A 20,674-nucleotide genomic window follows, 5' to 3' on the forward strand; every position below is an offset into this window, starting at 1 on the left:
AGCTACTCCCATATACTGAATTATCAACCACAACGTACTGCAAGACTTAGGGGGTGTTTGGATTTTTTGTTTTCAATCACTCATCACTCAAAATTTGTGGATCCCACACATACGTGACTTGTTTGGATGAGTTTCCATTTTCTGTTTCCATTACCCATATCTCATCAAATTGAGTTATAAGTTAGTAAAAATGAAAACAAAATTTTGGTGTTTTTGAATTATGCAAACAGAGTTACAATGGTATTTTTATAAATGTATTCATATTGTGGGGGCCATGTCCGTGTCTTGTCTTTTCCTTGCTAGACTAGCTTTTTTCTTTTTCTTTTTCTTTTTCCTCTCCTCTTCCTCTTCTCTTCGCATGCTACTCTCTTCTCTCCATATCCATCTGCCATTAACACAACCCATTACTCTCTTTATTCTAGTCTGCCACTCCAATTGAAGCTCAAGTCTTCCTTCTTCTCTGTTTCCATCTCTATCTCGGTAGTGGGTCTCATGGTTCCAGGTTATGGGTTGTCATCTCGGCGGCATAGACAATGAAATCTGCTGAGCTCTCTCTCCATCTTCTCGGAAAGATCAAGTTTTTTTTTTTTTTTTTTTTTTCCTTTCTATCTTATGGGTGTGGAGTTCAGATTTGAGATGTGGGTGTGGGGTTTGGATTTTTGAGATGTGGGTGTGGGTGTGAGGTTCGGATTTGTGGTGTGGCTATGGAAAATGAAATTTTGATTTGGGTCCGACTAGAGAGAGAGAGCCTGAGATTAGAGAGAGAGCAATGAATAGAGAAGAAGACTGAACTTAGGGCATCACCAGCAGCTTCTCCAAATTTTTGTACTGCTTGGAGAATAAACAGTGACTTACATTTTAACTACCCACTTTTTTAAATCCACTTTTCAACAGATTCTCTATCTCATTTAAATATTATTTCTTTATTCTTTTTTTATTCTTTCTTTAATCTTTTTTAATCTTTCTTTATTCATTCCCACACAATCACAACAATAGCTGTCACCACTACACCACTACCACTGCACCGCAAACCCACATTAACCACCACCACCATCAATCACCCTACCCCCCACAACCAACATGACAACCCCCACCACTACCACCACATTAGTCACAAAACCCAACCACTCCCACACCCACACCCACACCCACACCACCCACACCCAATGAAAAAGAAAAAAAAAGCCACCTCCACAACTCAACTACCACAAGCCACAACCCATCAGCCACTACCATGCAATCTCCACCATCAACAACACAAACAACACCCATACCCAAATTAATTCAACCAAAACCCATCATCAAAACCCACGGCCAAAACCCACCATCAAAAACCAATTAGAAACCCATCACCACCCACGACTACGCTAATCTTGCCGCTGCAGCAACCAATTCTCTCCAAAGACCATGCCGCAACAACCACGCTAATCTGATGGGGTTGTCTCCTTGTCGATCTGAGAAAGAGAGGGGAAGGAAGTGCCGATGGGTTTCGGCCAAAACCCACCATCAAAAACCGATTAGAAACCCATCACCACCCACGACCGCGCCGATCTCGCTACCGCAACAACCACTTCTCCACAAAAACCATGCCGCAACAACCACGCCAATCTGATGGGGTTGTCTCCTTGCCGATTTGAGAGAGAGAAAGGAAGGAAGTGCCGATGGGTTTCGGGTTTGAAGAGGCCAGTAGAGCTTGCCGGAAGTGGTTTTTTGAAGATTTTTGAGGAAGAAGCTAATGGTGTGGCTGTAGCATGGTGTGGCGTTGAGGAAGAAGCTGGGCAATTTTGAGGAAGAAGCTGATGGTTTGGATGAGAGAGAAAGAATAGTAAATTATACCACTGGGCAATTTTTTAAGAACAAATAAGGGGATAGAGTTGCTACAGTGTTCTCTAAATTAAGAGAACTACTGTAGCAACTTCAAAACCAAATTTGGAAAAGGTGCGTGTTTAAAGAAACTGTTGGAGCATGAACATAGAGGAAATTTGGAGAAGTTGAGTGTTTAGAGCATCTGTTAGAGATGCTCTTAGTCAGCTAGTGAGAGAGTTTGAAGATTAGAGAAAAAGAAGTGAAAGGAGAAGAAGACTGAACTTAGTCAATCCATGGGTCCCACATAAAGTGAAAATATTTAAGTTTTGGGAATGAAAACTTAACCGTGTTGTAGCGCCAAACATGCTAGGGATGGGAGTTGGGGATTTCTAAGTGATGAGTTAGGGTTCGTTTGGATACAATTTATTTTGTTGAAAACTAAAAATTGAAAATACTGTAGCAAAATAATTTTTAAATGTGTGAAAAATTACTGTTCACTTTGTTTTTTACTGTTCATAAACCTAAAATCACTATTCATGGATAATGAACAATGCCAGACGCGCGTCCAAAAAAAAAAAAAATTGAAAATGCGCAAAGAAGCAAATATGGTAGTGGACGTGAATCCAAACCCACACTTATTGAGTGATGAGTGATAGTGTTTCCACCATCCAAACAAGGCCTTAACATCTTGAAGTGGACTTTTAGAAAGACACGTATGCTTCCTTATTCTAGAACTTCCTGGTCTCATTATAATTCAAGAAGGAAAGATGAAAAACATTAAGTAGTTGAAAACTTATGATGTGATATTTCATATTATTTAGATTGAATTAGATTGCACAAGTGTGTATTATGTGGACATGTATGATGAGCCCCATATCGAATATTTATCTAGTCAAATCTGATTGCATAAGCAATTATAAGGAACCATAATTTAGTTAGATTATTTATTGTAAGTTTATTTGATTAAAAGTGAGAAAAAAATGATCTTAAGTACAATAAATTGATTTACTTGGAAAAAAAAAAATTATTTAGCATCATTTTTGTTAATTAATTTGTAGCTAACAACAAAAATGGCCTATCAAATACAAACTAAGTGTAAGAGAGAAGGGTAGGTATCATAGAATGTGAACAATGTGCTAAGGAATTAAGTTCTGGCAGATGAAGACTTAGAAATATCAAAAAGAAAAGTAATAAATTAATTGAAAGTTGGAGATGATGTGTTTTTTATTGCCAAATTAAATAATGGAATAGAAGAAAGTGACGTTTATAGGTGTTGGGATTCAGCTTGCACTCGTGCTAGCCATCAAGCTAGCTAGCACGTTCTTATTTTTCAGTTCTACATCATTAATTTGTAATTATATTTGAAGAATTAAAATTCAGGGATATAAAGAATAATTGTTAACACAAGTTATTTAATATGAATTTAACAATAAATTTATTATAGATTTGACTATTTGAGTTTTGAAGATTTTGTTCTAATTAAAGCACTATGAAAATATATATTTAAGTTATATATTGAAATAAAATTTCACTCATAATCATTTCAAATTTAGATATATCAGGCTTAAAGTTAATCCACAAATTTCATTGATTATCAGGAAAAAAAATTAAAAAATTAAAACTGAAATCCAAAATTTTCTCTTCAAATATTTTCACTGGAGTGGATTGGGCATCCCGGCCAGTTTAATTAGATAAGGTGCTCAGCCCATAAAGTTGTGTTTGGATGGCAAGATTTGGATTTGGATTTGGATTTGGATTTTAAATCAATTGATTTCAAATGCCTTAATTTCAAATCTATTAATTTTAAAATTCCTTGTTTAGGTCCTTTTTTATAGAATGATGGATTTGAAATTCATCATTTGAAATTTTATTGTTTGGATACTTAAATTTGCTTTTGGATTTGGATTTGGATTTGGATTTAAGATCAATAATTTTTTTTTTCAATTATTATTTTTCTTAAAATTTTACAAAAATAAACAATGAAAACCCAATAAAAATAAAAGGCATCCAGGTAAGAATTTCACTATCTTTTATTGCTAAATTGCTTGGAAATGATACAATGAGAATTTCATGTACAATACAAATGGCCAATTTCACTAGTTGCATATAAATATTTATATATCTATCTATCTAAACATTCAGAACCCAACAAAGATTAATTAAACGCAAATCATCCCAAAAAGACCCTCATATTTGCCATATAAGTAATATCAAATATACAGAGGATTTCTCATTATAAACAGCTAATTTAACTAAAAACACAAAAAACAAAGATAAACCATGAGAACCTAACAAAAATAAAAGGTTTACTTATCAAAAACAAAAAAACAAAAATAAAAGGCACCCAGGTGAGAAAAATGAGCAAACAAGCATTTCAAAAGAGTCCCTTACAACTCCATGCCTTAGCTTTTCAACAATTTGGATCAGTGATAGGCAAGGCTTAGCTGCAAAACTCAATGATACAAAATGTTGAATTGGTTGTTGAGCACTAGGAGAAATCATCTCATTTTCTCATTCCTAAACCATAGCTTCAACTGCATCGTCAATGTGTTTTGCACCAACACCAATAACTCTATCCCTCCCACACAAGAAAACATATGTTTTCTGTAGAACAATCTCAAATTATGATCAATGAAATTCAGTAAAACCGTACAATAATAAATACCATTAGTAAGATGACCAAACATGTTTGCTTTTACTTAGACTTGAACTACCATTATAATGAATCCAATTTATACAAGCAGGAGCAATTCAATACATATAAATAAGCAAACCCCACAAGACAGAATCTATAAGCCATAAAAATAGTCTCCCATTGGACCCATTCACTAGAAGTAAAAAAGCCAACTTTCTTCCAGTACTTTAGAGAGACTGGGAAACAAAGTCAATTACTATAGGCATGTAGGACCAAAGCTAGATGGACTGCTCTAAAAGCACATATCCATAACTACTCACGCATAAAATAAAACTAGCTAGCAACTTGATTGCTTAGCATAAAAAATGATGGTTCCGGAAAAACCAAACTGCAATGTTTAAGCCATTTTACCCATCAACCGTCACCAGGACCCCAATCCCTCACTAGATAATAGTACTAAAAACGGCAGTATACATAAAATTTCACAAAGCCAAGTTGATCCTTTAGCACAATCACAAAAGCAACTCCAGTTTACTTACAAATAACAAAGGGGGAAAGAATAAGAAATAACAAATAATTGGAAAGAGTAAAAATTAGAATAAAGATAAAGATTCTACTTTTACCATTATACCCAAAATTTTCCTACATTATAACACCAAAACTGAAAGTCATTCACAATCTGGAACCAATGTCAATGACAATATTTATATTAGATTCTCATATCACATTTACTCAAATAAATTGAATCGATCAATCCCTAGTATACCCAACCCAACCATTTCACTAGATTAATAGGGAGTTAGGCTTCAGTCACAATAACATTTTAGTTGCTCAAAATCTCAGACAAAAAACTCATGCATTAAAATATACAACTCATACAGACATTTCATCAAACAATTTTTTTAGCAAATCTAAACCGCACTCAGTTTACCAGACCTCACATATAACTCAAAAAATTGAAAAACTCAATAAACATTGCACTCCCAGCCTCAGTAGAAGATATAGACCCACATAGATAAATCCAAAAAAAAAAAATTAAAATTTTACCATAATTTCAAACCCAGTTCCATGGATGAATGCAAAAACAACTATCAAAACCGAGACGTTACTTTTTTGCAATCCCAAAAGCAAAAAATTGATCCAAAAAATCACAGAAAATTTTGTGGAGGCAGGTTTGATATTAAAGGAAGAGAGATTGAGAGGTTTAAGAGGACAAGAAGGGTTGAGAGACAAACCCGAACGCATTGATGGTGGTTTCAGGCAGTGTTGTCGATCGCAGCAAGGGCGGAGAAGACGCGAACGTGGATTTCCCAAATTCCTTGGTTTATGGGAGGAGTTGAAATCCACAGATTTGGGCTCCTGAAATACAAGATGGATTTGGCCCAAATCCAAATCCATTTCTTTTAACTTACCCAAACAAAGGATTTGGATTTGAGGGCTCAAATCCAAATCCAAATTCATGTCATCTAAACAGACCATAAGTACATATTGGTCTCAAAAGAATGCCACGCTCAATCCTTTTGAATTTCGATCCTTATATTATTTTATCACCTAAAGAAGAAATTCTTATTATTTGATCCTGGCTCTAAGCAAATTAAGGTATGGAAATCTTAATGCAGCGGCTTGTATATCCATTTCCCCTGTCAACTTTTCGTAAATATCATTCTGAAGGAAGATACTTTAAACTCTCTCTCTCTATCTATCTATATATATATATATATATATATATGAAAAATGCGCACTAATATCTCTAATAATCCATTTAAAGAAAATTTTTAAGGAAAAAAAAAATTAATATTTTGACAGATTTTTTCATTTCCTATTAAAGTTGTATTAAAAATTTTCTAAAATAGATTGTTAACCAATACTTTAAGGCACTAATTAACATGATCCTATATGTATTTGGGTGTGTACATATATACACGTACTATTCAAATTTGATATGACTGGCATTTATTTGGATAAATTAATGTGACTGGAATTCTTGAACAATACAAGTATACAACAAGGAAGGTAGATGGATGTAATAAGGGCTATTAACTCATTTTTTTTTTTTTTAAGATAGTTATAGGTGCAGTTTGGATAGTACGTTTATGTTCACGTTTTCAACTTTGTGCGTTTTCAAAATTTTTTTTTTTCAGAGCCGATTTTGTTGACTTTTCACCTGTGAACAGCGCACTTGTGCACTGTTTATGGATCCACAAACTCCACTTTTTATCAATTTTTTCATTAAAAATGGGTCCTACAGTACTATTCACATATTTAAAAATTATTTTGCTACATTGTTTTCAGTTTCAGCAAAATAAGTTCTATCCAAACGGACCCATAATACGGTGATAAACTGCAAATCAAACCCTTTTTTCTCCTTAAACATCCAAATATTTTGCGTATAAATAGGTATTAATTCAACTATGAGACTGGAGATCCTTGGCCATCAGCCCATTTCATTTGACTTCTTGTAGCCAATATATCCAAAGAAACTAGTAATTGAATGTGAAGTCTGGAATGAGCCAAACTAGAAAACACCCATGCAAGGACTTAATGTTCAATCAATTCTTGCAATTATGATCCTTTTCCTCATGCATGGACTCAAAAGTACTATATACGCATCCAGAATAATACATTGGAAGGTCACTCATTCTGAAGTCTGAACGAGTATCATAACCAACACTGAAATTCCTTACCATGTCCGATTCATTCATTTTGCGGCGGCTTTAAAGTTTCTAGTTTCAACTACCTCACCCATCCTTGTGACTCGTCAAGTAGGTTATACATGCAATTTGTGCGTGTATATGAGAAAGAAAGAAAGAGAATTGCCTCGCCAATCATATATCGAAGTACTTTTCTGTCACTGAAAATTCTTTAATTTGCGGTGCAACTTTTAAACTATACTATACATGAAGGAAAATCTTTGGTCGCTGTGTTTCCTTTTAAGCCTTATAATTATGATGATGCTTGGTATCATGCAGGCTGCTGCATGGTACAATCCAAGCCTTGAGGCTTCCTTTTTCAATACCGGATTGGCATGTCTTTCTGTTGTATTATCATATATTTCACTCCGAATAAGCATTAATCACTGCTTTATTAAACAATTCTGTTAGTCGAGACAAATATAATAATAACCAAGGGGAAATAAAGGATGTCTCAACCTATTTCCTCATTATTACAAGATGATATTTGGGACTTGTAACTAGTACAGAGTACAAACTAGCTATAAATAGTGCGTAGCAGCACTCTTGTTTTATATATGGAAACACAAATCTTTGAAGTCAAGGCAATATTCCACCTCCAAATCCTCCTCCAGCTCCTTCACCAAATCCACCACCTGCCCCACCACCGCCGCCGCCACCACCAAACCCTCCCCCACCTCCACCGCCAAGCCCTCCTCCTGTTCCAGACCCAAACCCACCTCCAGCTCCAGCTCCACCTCCAAAACCTGAGCCACCACCTAGTCCACCCCCACCAAACCCTCCTCCTCCTCCTCCACCCAAGCCAGAACCCCCACCAAATCCAGCTCCACCACCTGCACCAGCACCAGAACCACCACCCAAACCACCGCCACCCCCGAGCCCGCCACCACCACCACCACCTAGTCCACCACCATTACCTGGAAAGTTGTCGAAGAATGTCTTTTGCTCACCCAATGCACCCTTTTGGTTCAAGAGCTTCCTAGCACTAGTACTGGTGCAAATAAGTGCACCAAGAAGCAGCACCAAAATAAGCTTAGAAGTACCAGAAGCCATCATTTCTGAGAGAATACCAGAGATAATGTTCGATGAGAAATGAGGTCCGGAAGAAGAGAATATATAGAGTTTAAGAAATGAAATTAGTGAGGGAAGAGGTAACGGTTATGAAGGCCAAAATTAAATTTTCATATACGTACCCATCTAGTCATCTATAATCCGTGCTTCTTCAGTTATGGGAGCCAACTGCCACTAGAGAAAAAGAGTGCCCACCCCCCATGTTGATGAGCAGTAACTTGGATTTGCTCATATTCATTCACTTTTTGATGTTCCATACATTGTTAACAACGTTTAAATTCTTTCATCTAACTCTCTTTGTCGTGATTTGATTGAAAAATATTTCTGTATACTCTTACTTTTCTCTTTTGCCATGGTTATTTATTTATTTATTTTGGATGGATATGCCAAAGTGATTCGAAAGAGGAGAGTAATGGATAATATAAGGTCCACTAATTAAGCATAATCTCAAGTTCATTTCGAAATATAAGCTCTTCTATACTCTTAATTACCTAATTGAGGAAACTGATAGTAAACTATCAAACTTGTCAATTCTTGGCATTAGATCATGTGCTTGAGTCCAATAAGGCGTTCGTCTCAGTGGTCCACTAAGTGAAAAAGTGTATGCATTAACATTAACATGTGCAACAATAATTCTCCTTAATTTTAATATTTTATTTAAATACTTTATTTTTTGAATATTTATAAGATCACAAATTATTTCACAAATTTTTTGCCACAACTCTAACGTAGCAAATTGTGAGTGGTTAACTATTATTTACACATGAACCCAACATTTTTTTTTTACCAATCACACTTTGCCACATCATAATTGTGATAAGAAGTGAAAAATTATGTGGTCCTAGATTTTTCCTTATTTTTTTGGGTACAAAAGTGATGCTCATTTGAGAGGATGACCTTCCACATAGCCAACCATCCATATATATAAAAGAAATCTTGGTCTCTAAACCTGTTATATTTATGATTCCATGACTAAGAAATCTTGGAGTTTGTAGACCACGCACAGGCAAGTTTGTAGAGTACATTAAATGAAACCTTGGTTCAATCGTTCTTCTGTTGTATTCACGGTATGGTTCAAAATATATGCTTAAACCTATAAAGTGATTATTAGATAATGTTAGGATTTTAAATTTTTGATATTTTGATTTATTGTGATGTTGAATCAATCAGCAATGCGTTATCTTATCTTGTAACTTAAAATATTAATACAATGGGCTGCCGACGCTTATAAATATAAAAGACATAGGGACCCTGCAGCTTTTAAGAATCGCCAAACTATGTACCAACCTTTGTACACAATTTAAGCTGCTGAAATATATAGGTGAGTGTATTTTTCACCTGAAAATGAAATCTCACCGTTTGGTAATTTTGTTTTGCATGACGGCAATATATGATCTCAAGCAAACTATTGCTGACCATATTTCCCAGTTACACTCAAAGAAGAAAACTAATTTCAACCGTGTGAATCTTCAATGAATAAATATGGATAAGAATGTATGCCTTACCTTCGCCCTTGATAATAATAGCTCAAACTATGCATTGGGGGCTAAAGTAATAGCAAGTGCTTGCTAATGTAACTTTCAACGCAGAATGCCATTCTTCATTCAAATCCGCCGCCTGAAACTTTTTGCTCCTTTGGTTAATTATATGCGCGAGTTAATAGTGATAGAGAAAATCCTAAGTGACTAAGTTGAATTATTGAGCATAAATTATCAAGCCTAGTTGAACTAAATTGAATTGAAGTAAACCATCTTGAAGTGCACTAATTCGGAGTAAATCATCTCAAAATGAACCAATCCAGAGCAAGCAATCTCGAAGTAAAGTGTAAATTGTAGAAAATTTAACACATTAAAGCCTAAACGATTATTCCATCACTAAATTGATTTGAAGCAAACAAGAATTTAGATCAAACTTAAACAAACAACTAAATATTGCATCCAACTTGATAAATATTGAATTAAATAAGATCACGAGTACAAAGGAAATGCACTTACAATAAGTCTATATAAAATCTCCTACAAAGTCTAGACTACTTGATTTGCCTAAGAACTACTCTTTATAATCGAGGTTTTGACGGGTTACACTTGGTTCTCTTTTCCATGTGTCTCTCCTAAATTGACACCCCCTGGCCATGATAACTATCTTCCTGCTAGCAGGAGTTGGTAGCCTCTTATGACCACCTTGAGGCAACTACAACTAGCTACTTCCTTGATATCTTTGTTCACGTAGCGTCTTCTCTTTTGATTATGTTTCATTAACCGCCCATGTTTTTCTCAAGGTTACTACTCACAATCCCATTAATTTTTTTTATTTTTTATTTTTAATACCAGACAAAGAAATTACATCACATTACAAAATTTGGAGTCAGTCTTGCTATCATATTAGCAAGTTTCTTGCTTTCAGCTAATACAGAGTCTGAAGTTCTCAAAAAAAAAACAATTAGCATAGAGTATTGCTTAATAATATTAATTATATATATCTTCTAAGAGCACTCACAGTAGTAAAGCTAAATAGCTATATAGCTGTTTTAGTTTCACCAAAATACAAAAATGGCTCTACAGCAGTGGAGGTGTAGCTAATAATAGCTGCGTACTGTAGCTCCGAAGCTAAAAAAAAAAAAAAAATAAATAAAAAATTATCACACTTCTCTCTCTTCTCTCATTAAACAAACATTTCATATTTTCTTTCTCTCTCCGGTTTCTCTTCTTTCTTCTTTCTTCCTTAATTTTTTTTCTCTCTAGCTCGTCAGCCAGCTCCCTCTTCTCCCTCATCCCTCAAAGAAACCAAAAAGGAAAAAGCAAAACTGGGATCCAAAATGGCGGATCCAATTTCAACACAAGCGCCACCGAGATCCACGACAGACTTTTTTTTAGACCCGCTGGACTCTCACCCGCTATGGTTCAAGCCCTCGCTCTTCCTCTCCCCAAACTTCGACTCTAAATCCTACATTTCGGAGCTTCACACCTTCGTCCCCTTTGACACGCTCCGATCCAAGCTTGAGTCGCATCGCGCCGCACTCAACCACTAGCTCATTGACCGCATCAACCGCGACTACGCCGACTTCGTCAACCTCAGCACCAAGCTCGTCGACGTCGATGCCTCTGTTGTGCAAATGCGTGCTCCACTCCTCGAACTCTGCTCCCTCATTTTTTATTTTGTTTGTGATTGGTGATTGGTGATTTTATTTGGTCTGGGTTAAGGAAAAAGATTAAGGACTTGGGTTGGTGGTATTTTCTTTCCTGGTGGTGGTGGTGGATGTTTGTACTGTGCTGGTGTTTTTTTTTTTTTTGGTGTGTGGATGTTTTTATTATTATTTTAATAGTTATTTGTATTATTTTAATCAAACAGCTAAAAATATAGCTCCATTGCTGTGGAGTGTGAAAATGTAAAATAGATAAAGTGACTTTTATAGGTGCCAAATAGTTATATTTTTTGCTCCACTACTATAGATGCTCTAATATGCCCTCTAGCAAATGTGCCATTAGCATATGAGAAAAATAAATTATAAATATATACTAGAAAAATATCTAGATATGATTTTTTTTAATTAAATCTAAAAAATGGATCTATTGATAATTTGTTACTAGTGATAGAAAAAAGAAATTTGGTGAACTTTTTATAATTTATATTTACTTTCAAAACTAAAGCAAAGAGCTTTGTAGTTCAAATAGCATTTTTTTATTGTTTTTAATATAAATGTTTAGAGTTCAAATTTCCCATCCTCCAACTATTGAATTATCCAACAACAAAAACTAAAATTAATTCTAAAAGGAATTTTTACAAATAGAAGAAAATATTCCATTTGAAAATCTAAATTATATAAAAAGAAAAAAAAAATTGATTCTGGGGGGCCGGTCAGTCACTAAAGTTGTTAAAGTCAAGTTAATTGGGTCTGTGGCCCATCCGGGGAGGCAAATCTGTCCGAGGAGGCCTATATCAGATTGAAGGGGTAACCAAACGAAGGAAAGAGGGAATATCACGAAAGGTGAGTTCAGTATTCGTCCGAGGACAAAACCCTTCTCGGCAATATGAGTCCGAGGACGTTCAGGACGCCATCTGGTTACAAACATACCTCAGAGCTACGTCACCACTCAAGGTGGGATAAAGGGCCAAGGGTGAGAGAGAGAGAAGGCAAACAAATATCTATGACAACAGCTACCTCCGCATTAATTGCCTCTCAACCAACTCTCTGGCCGCATTAATGTAGAAGTGATGCCTGAACAGTGATGAAGTAGCCTTACAGCTACTAGAAAGAGGTTCAGAAGGTGTTAGATGGGACAGAAAGAGATCCCCTGAACCCAACCTACACGTGTGTGGTGAAGATGGAATAAAGAGGGCGGTATATAACATGAAAGGGGGGGCATGCAGAAAGAGATGGGGAGAGAGAGAAACAGAGAGAAGACTGAGGAAGAAAACTTAGAAAGAAAAGAATTGTATTGATTTCAAAGAAAAACCGATTGTTATAGCGGCTCTGATCCATCTATAAACGGGAGATTGAATCTTTTTACTTCTAGAGAGGTTAATCTAGCTCTTAAACACTCACGCTCTACAAATTATATTGTTTGAACCCTTAACGTACGAACCCAATATCGTTTTGGGGTTGTTACAAATTGAGTCCTTATAGATTCTTTATCGAGTATATCTATTTTCCAATTTTTTTAATAAAAAATAAGTGTTTTAAAAACTAAAATTAATAAAAATCCTGCCAAGATTGATTATGTCACACCAAGAAAAAAAAAAAAAAAAAAGGTTGAATAGAGATGTTAACAAAATTTGAATACAAAAATTTTATTATTAATTTTTCATCTCAAAAAGTGAGAAAAATGGATTTCAATTAAAATAATTATAATACATAAGTTATATATATTCTTTAATTATTTGATATAAGAAAAAATCTTACTTAAAATTAGCCTTGGAGGGCACCCTTAATTATTTGTGTTTATAAACTATTGTTGACTTCCCATGATATCTTTAAATATGGAGCTTTGAATGGGCATGAGCCTTATCTATATTACACATATGCACCCGCCCTGTCTTGTCTTGTCTTGTGCGTGGAGAATCCAACTTAATTAGTTTTGTTTTGGCTCATTTATAACTCCCTCGTTTTTCAAATTATTTGTTGTTGGACTAAACTTTCTTGCGATGTTAGAGTTGTTTGTGACTGTTGTCAAAACGTTACCATTTAGCTTATTTTGTAAGCTAATATATTATTTTATTGATATTTGACCAAGTCAATGGTCCATTTAACACACCATCAGAGAATTTCTCATAAACTTTTATAACCATCTCCTGCAAATCAACGGCAATTCTAAGAATTTTTTCTAGGAAGGTCAATAAGAAGATACATTTTATATAAAATATGAATTTTATAGCCTAAATAGTTTTTTTATTACAAATTTGTCTATAATATGTACTAGTAATAGAATAAAAAAATAAACTATAGGTTCATTTGACATATTTTTTCTTAATATAATGAACATGTTAATTATTGTTGTTAAGTGAATTTTAATTATTACTACTTAAAATAATTTTATTTATTAGTTTATGACAATTTTATGTTTACATCGTACTATATATCAATGTAAGATTTATATTATAGATAATTATACTATACACATTTGCAAAAACTATACAATATTGTACACATTTATTTAGAAACAATGTAAATATTACAATGATAGTACAATATAAACTATGAATTTTTCATTAGTTTATTTCAAATTTATTAAGATCTAAATGGGCTTTTTACAATGATCTTAGATGGAAAAAAAAAATTACTTTGTTGTTGGGCTTAATATTTCTCCCAAATTTTAGATAAAATTGGATTGTTATTAGCCATCTTTTTGTATCTAAAAAGATCAAAATATTGTTAAGATAATCATAATTAAACTTATTTTAAGTGGGTTTAAAAAAAGTTTAGAGTCAAGTGTTCAAATTTTTATTTAGGAGGGTCAAATAAAAAAATATTATATATATATATATATATATATAATTGCTAGCTCAGGGAGTTCATTTGAAACCCCTGAACTATACATGGTGCCGCCCATGCAGCAAACCACTTAAATCTACAACTCTGTCTTCCTCAAGTGTTCTTATTCTCTCCTGCAGAATTTTTTATTCTTTGAAATTTTCTTTTATCGATTACATATATAGGAAAGATTTCTATAAAAGGTTAGTTCTTAAACTTTTGTGTGTGAAATCCAGTGTAAATGTCAATGCTATAATATGATCCTGGAGAGTTGTTAAGCCAAAGAAACCATTTCACACTAGGCCAGATTCACTTGGACCTTTGCACTACTGTATTACATTGTACTTTCCTAGTTAGGCTAAACGCCCGTATGAAGGCTCCCTTGTGAAAAGCATGATGTATGTGATTGAAATTAATTTTACTCAACGACAGAATAGTGCTATTCGCACATATACCTTCCACACAACCCACATAGTTCATCTCAACCTTTGGTTTTCAAAATAAATTACTGAAAACTCACTTAGTGTATAAAATACTTGTGAATGTTTAGATCCCCAAAAGCAAATTTTCTAATATAAGCTTATATTCAAATAATATATATGCGAAATATGAAATATAAGCAATACCCAAATTCCCAAACTACTCTAAGCCATTAATTAATTAATCACAACTAGCAGAAATTAAAAGCTAAGAATAAAGGAAAGAGAGATGCAAATACAAAATAACACTGACACGTGTTATCGAAGAGGAAACCAAAGAACTCGGCGAGATGCAAACACAAGATAACACTGGTATGTGTTATCGAAGAGGAAACCAAAAAACTCAGTGAAAAATCTCTCCGCTGCCATTCAAGCAGTAAATGATCTATAAGAAAATCAATTGGGATACATGAATAGTAATAGACCCTCCAAGTCTAATCTACTTAATGCACCTAAGCCTTCCAAACTTCTTGCTCCAATAAGGTTACCCCGAATCGTGTTTTCTCTAACTTTCTGAATCCTGCAATTAACCCATTGCATCAACCAATATGAATTGGTTTTCTCTTGAACTGCTTCCCAAACACCAAGAACCTTCTCATTACTCTGAATTTGGTGAGGTAAGGATTTGGTTTATGATCCTCTCATGGGTATGACAATGGAGATGGCGAAAATAGAGGAATTTGAAGAATTAAATATATAAGATTGTGGATAAATCAATCTTATTTTCTCTAGGGTTTCTCTTTCAAAATTTTCTTTGGAAGCTCTCTACATTTTGTGGGTATAAGAGTATTTATAGTAGGGTATGAGGTGGAATGTGAAAAGTCATTTTTTCAGCAAAACGGGGTGCACTGGCGAGTCACTTCGCGACTGGGATGAGTCGCAAGTTCCAATCGCCAGTTACCAGACTAGGCCAAACTGTACTTTTTGTCTTATAGCGATTCAGCTGGCCTGACTCTTCATCATCCTGCATGCTTCACACGTGTGCTTCATTTTGGCAAATCACCACTCACGAGTTAGTCACGAGCCCAGTCATGAGTCACATTTTTGTTTCACACTCTTGATCAAATTTTCACACTCTCACACACACAACTCTTATATTATTCTCATCCAAATCCAGGGTTTCTAAATACTAAATTACAGGCAATTTTGACACGAAATAAAGCCAACACATAAATGAATAAATTCAACTTTACAAATACAAATTGACTTTGAGAATAAAATACAAATGTGACATCTTCAATTTAAAAATGATGCAGAGATATGAGAAATTTGTGTACAATTTAATTATGTGCAAAAAGCATTTCTATTAATATCTTGGTGTTTGAGTAGAAATCAATTTTTAATTAATTTTGGACTATTGTCATTGTTTTTAGGTTGTTCAAAGTGAAATATATGATGCTATGACCAGCTCGAAGTAAAATCTAACTTTGTATTGGTTTTGCTTTTTTAAAATTGTGAGAAAACTATGTTTTCGTACGGAAACTTTTCACAACAACAACACTTTCCATAATTTTAACAAGCATTAAATTTCATTTTTAAAAACCAGAATGTTTTCAAAACAGAACTTCTAAAATCACTATTTTTTTTTAAGATGTACATTTTCAAACAACTAACCCAAATGAACACAACCACGTCTTGGTCTCTGTATTGTAGAACTACCAACAAGGTCAAGTCACTTTTTGAAGTCCCAAAACCAAAAGTGTCTTTATCATTATGTGCATGATTTTAAGCAAGAGTAAGATCAAGAGAGACATCATTGACATCGGCACTTTTGTTCAGCTTCAACAGTGACTGGGGCGCTTTTGAGTTCATTGATAAAGACATTTTGCAATCATTCACTCGCTCTGTATTCCCTGTAAATATTTCTAATGCTTGATGATTGCTCTTGCAACCGGAAACAGTACCTAGTAACACTCCCTTCTGCTCATTCCTTCCCTGAAAATATAATAAATTAACACGGAAATATTTAGACCGATGACAAGAACAAACGTGTATGTGCTAGTTGTGTATACATGTGTATGTGCATGTGTGCATGTCTATGAAGAAGGTATCTTATGCATCTTATATAATAGTGTGTGAGTATCATGTAGCTGTGATCCACACACTGTGATCTGTGGTAAAATGCATATATGGGATGAATAAGATAATTATTTGCGTTTGAGAGAGGGGGAGAGAGAGTACTTGAGTAGCGTAGCTCTTGAGCAGATCCTTGAAGATGATGTAAGACTTTGGCTTCTTCTCCCATGCTTTGCTTGTTGTTTCTTGGTATGATAGCGGCTCAGTTACATCCTTTCCAATATTCCCCACGTCTTGCTTCATCAACCTGCCACCAAAGTCACCAAAAACTGAATACGTAATTGATTCTCATGGCTATGTATCACTGGAATCCTCCATACTGAGGTGATTCTTATTCTCAATGTTAGAACACGTGGGGTTGTAAAAAGGTTCTTCTCTACATACAAATTTCCCCTTGGCATATATTCTCCTTTTCATGATGATTGTTAAGAAAAAGAAGAAAACCTATCATCTTACAGTCAAATTGATAATATACTTAAATGAATGATGTAAGCCACAGCGCATCAACAATGAGTATGTGTGAGAATCATATATATATATATATATATATATATTTATATATATTAATTATGGTTGATATATTATAGGATTAGTGCTCATGATATATATACTATAGAGTAAGAAATATGTTTAAAAAAAAATCCACAAACCATTGGTTTGGTATGGTTGTATTCTTGAGAGTACGATCTCCATTGCAATGAGTTCCTTCGTTGCTTGTGAACTGTAATGAGTTGTTATCAACCAATCCCTTGTCCTTCTGTTGGCAATTGCTTTGCTCTAAGCATGATAAGAAATTTGAATTAGGGAAAACCTGCATTGTTTCATTCTTTGCTGTCTCTGCTCCTCCTGCAACAAGAATCAACACATACAGCTTAAAGAAGAGGTTTCCATCGTACACTTTTCTTTCGTACAAAGGTGTAACCTACTTATGGTCAAAGGAGGTGTAATTCATAGTATGAGTAACTATCAAGTGCACATAACCAAACAAACAACTTGGAACCTAAACACTTGCGTAAGTGCGCGCTTGGTTGAACTAAAATGCACATTTTTTTCAAAATCTAATATAGAATAATCTCTAATTAAAAAAATATATGTAACATCTGAATAAAAGAATTAATAAACTCAAATTAGTAATATATTTTTCCTGTTAGTTAAAAATTTTAAATGGATAGTGCAATTGCACAAAATTTAAGTTCAAATTTACATAAATTATTTTAATTTCTTTATATTTTTATATGGTAAATTTGAAAACAATTATTAATGGACAATATAATAATGTAGTTATAATATTTTATATAATTCTCTAGTGCTTTATAAAATCAAATAAAGTATATGATTCTTCTAAAAAAAAATATATGATTTAATTAATAAATATATATATCCAAAAGTCAAAGAACATGTAGTAGAAAAATAGTAAATTAGTGTAGTACAATGCCTTAATAAAAATGTTTGTATAATGAATTAATATTCATATCAATTCCTCCAAGGTCAAATAATTAATTTTCATGATTCATATAATTTTTTTTTTATACCAAAAAAGTAAAAGCATGCCTAGGGCATGCGTTTTACTTATTTATAAAGTATTAGAAAAACGTGCCTCACCCACTCTTCATTAAATGAGTACCGTTTCGGTTTCGGTTAGGTGAAACGCTTATTCCTTATTAACGTTTTCAATTTTGAACTTTAAGCATACATAAACACGCTTATAAAAACATTGTAGTCTACGGAATAATTTTCCATACCTTTGACATTAATTATTCTTTTCAAATTCTGTTTTCATAACTATATCTTGGAATACTTGTAAAGGGTATCAAAACTAGCTAGGAAAATAATAATAAGATTACACTAGCATGACGATAATTTGATAAAAGTATAAAAATCAAACTATAATAGAATATTTTGGGGGGAAAAGAATGTCCTTATCAATACTGGATCATTGTTGTTTACAAAAAATTCTTTGTAAAATATTCAATACATCCATTTTACTACATATTTCTTTCACATAAATATATTCTTCACATATGAATCTTCTAAATACATAAAATTGAGAAAAAAATACAATATAGCAAAATAATTTTAGAGATTTAGAGATGAAATGTGACAAAGGTTAGAGTTTTGGAGATGAAATGTACTATTGTCGCCAAACTTTATATATTCTTTCTTTGTTCTTATATGGCAAATATTATGCATTAGGACTGTCACACATCCTTTATAAGTAAAATTTTATGAGATGAAGTTACAACACCATTGATGAAACGCATAGGAATCTTTTAAGGAAATGACAAAAAAATTATATGTCTTGGTCAAAGAAAACTTCATCAGCCATATGAATTACATCAAACAATTTATATTAGCCCACTATTATTGAATTTGTTGCGAGGGATCAGTGGTTTTCAGGTCTTATACTCTGATTTATTCAAGATTTTTTGGATTCAACTCTTATTTAAGACTATTCTTAAGCAATAATTATTTTATTCATCCATCATCATTCATCTGTATATAAACATTTTTACTTTCAAGATGTGTGGACCCCATATATAGCTGTGTGGATCTCACACAATAAGAGGAATGATGCATGCATGAAATACCTTTCCGCAAACAAAGAATTGTTTTACTTTGACTGATTGGGAATCAGTAAGGTAAGTGCTTTAATAGTCCTCTAGATACCCACGTTAGCGCCCCCCCCCCCACAAAAAAAAAAAAAAAATCCTGCGGAGACAATTTATCATATAGATAGCTAAAACTGTACCTTTTATGATCACAAGGGTTAATAGAATTACCAACCCGATCTTCATTGTTAAAATCAAAGGAAAATTGGTAAAGAAATGTATATGCCTGCATCGGGAAAATGGAGTACATGTGTTTTTACCATGGGGGATCATGATTTTACATACCTTCTAGCATCTGCTCATGCTTCATGCTCCTGTACATCTGTCAATAATCAACCTAAACGTTAGAAAGGCTATCAAAACTGTAATCACACCAAAAAAGATCATAACAAAGAATTCACAAGATAAGAATATATATGATCTTTATCTGAAAAGGAGGATTTGAAAAAAAACCTGAAGATGGCTCTTTACGTGAGATAGGGTAAGGCCATTCACGTTCATTATTTGTAAAACCATCCTTGGAGTAGCTCCTATATATTTAACAACAACAAAATTGAGAATTTTGTTAACAAAAAATTAGGCATAACATTACTTCATTTCCTTTTATAAAAATTAAAAAAGAAAAAGAAAAAAAAGGGTGATATTTGGGCCATAATAAATAGACAATCTTACTGTCTTCTCCTCCAAGCCTTTCAACTGCATGCACAAAGCAGAGATGAAGATCAGGTGTCCACCGGAGCCGAGGCATTTTGGATCGAACATATGGCCTAACTACAGGGGGCGATTTCAAGCTTAACTCCGGCAATTTCTCAATGGCGTATCGCTTAGAAAGTCTCATGATATGAGATGATTTTGAAAGATATTCTTCATTAACAAGAGAAGAGAATGAAGACCCTTTGTGTGAGCTCTCACCTTCAAATCTCTTCATGGCTTCTTGTGTGTGACAGAGAGAGGTCAGGGGGTAGTGTTTGCTCAGGATGGTTCAAAAGAGAATAAATAGCAAATGAGACTTTGTTACAAAGTTTTGTCCTTATGTGCAGCTTTTCCTACTCTTCAGTTAAGTCCTGAGGAGTTTCAATTGGAGAAAGGAAAAATTGGACACGGAATTTCAGGCTTGGTTTTGTTCAAAAAAGCCTCCATGATTGGGTGAAAATGAAAGGTAGAAATGGGAAAAAGCAGTTCAGTCTAAAAAAAATCTAGCTGATATCATTTTTTTTTTCTAGACATTCTTGGGTCTTTTCTTGACATTCTTTAAAAAAAAAAACAATAAGATTCGCGGAAAGTAGAAAACAAATAAAAAATAAATGGTAGCAGAAAGAAACCATGTATCGTTAAGTGGC

The 20,674-nt window shown here is 33.9% G+C and overlaps 2 protein-coding genes across 2 annotated transcripts; both read right to left on the reverse strand.

The window, feature by feature from the left end:
- Positions 1 to 7,492: 7,492 nt before the first annotated feature.
- On the reverse strand, positions 7,493 to 8,263 carry LOC115989374 (glycine-rich protein 23-like). Its single transcript, XM_031113048.1, has one exon. It carries the CDS (start codon positions 8,185 to 8,187, stop codon positions 7,711 to 7,713), a length of 477 nt encoding a protein of 158 aa, XP_030968908.1. The 5' UTR covers positions 8,188 to 8,263; the 3' UTR covers positions 7,493 to 7,710.
- A 7,935-nt stretch (positions 8,264 to 16,198) lies between these two features.
- On the reverse strand, positions 16,199 to 20,262 carry LOC115991088 (probable transcription factor KAN4). The gene is made up of 6 exons (XM_031114834.1): positions 20,007 to 20,262; positions 19,788 to 19,864; positions 19,620 to 19,656; positions 17,376 to 17,571; positions 16,831 to 16,972; positions 16,199 to 16,584 (listed from the first exon to the last, which is right to left on the reverse strand). Exons 1-6 carry the CDS (start codon positions 20,260 to 20,262, stop codon positions 16,375 to 16,377), a joined length of 918 nt encoding a protein of 305 aa, XP_030970694.1. The 3' UTR covers positions 16,199 to 16,374.
- Between the last annotated feature and the right edge of the window lie 412 nt (positions 20,263 to 20,674).

The sequence above is a fragment of the Quercus lobata genome, chromosome 5 (assembly GCF_001633185.2).
Source record: "Quercus lobata isolate SW786 chromosome 5, ValleyOak3.0 Primary Assembly, whole genome shotgun sequence".
Lineage (NCBI taxonomy): Eukaryota > Viridiplantae > Streptophyta > Magnoliopsida > Fagales > Fagaceae > Quercus > Quercus lobata.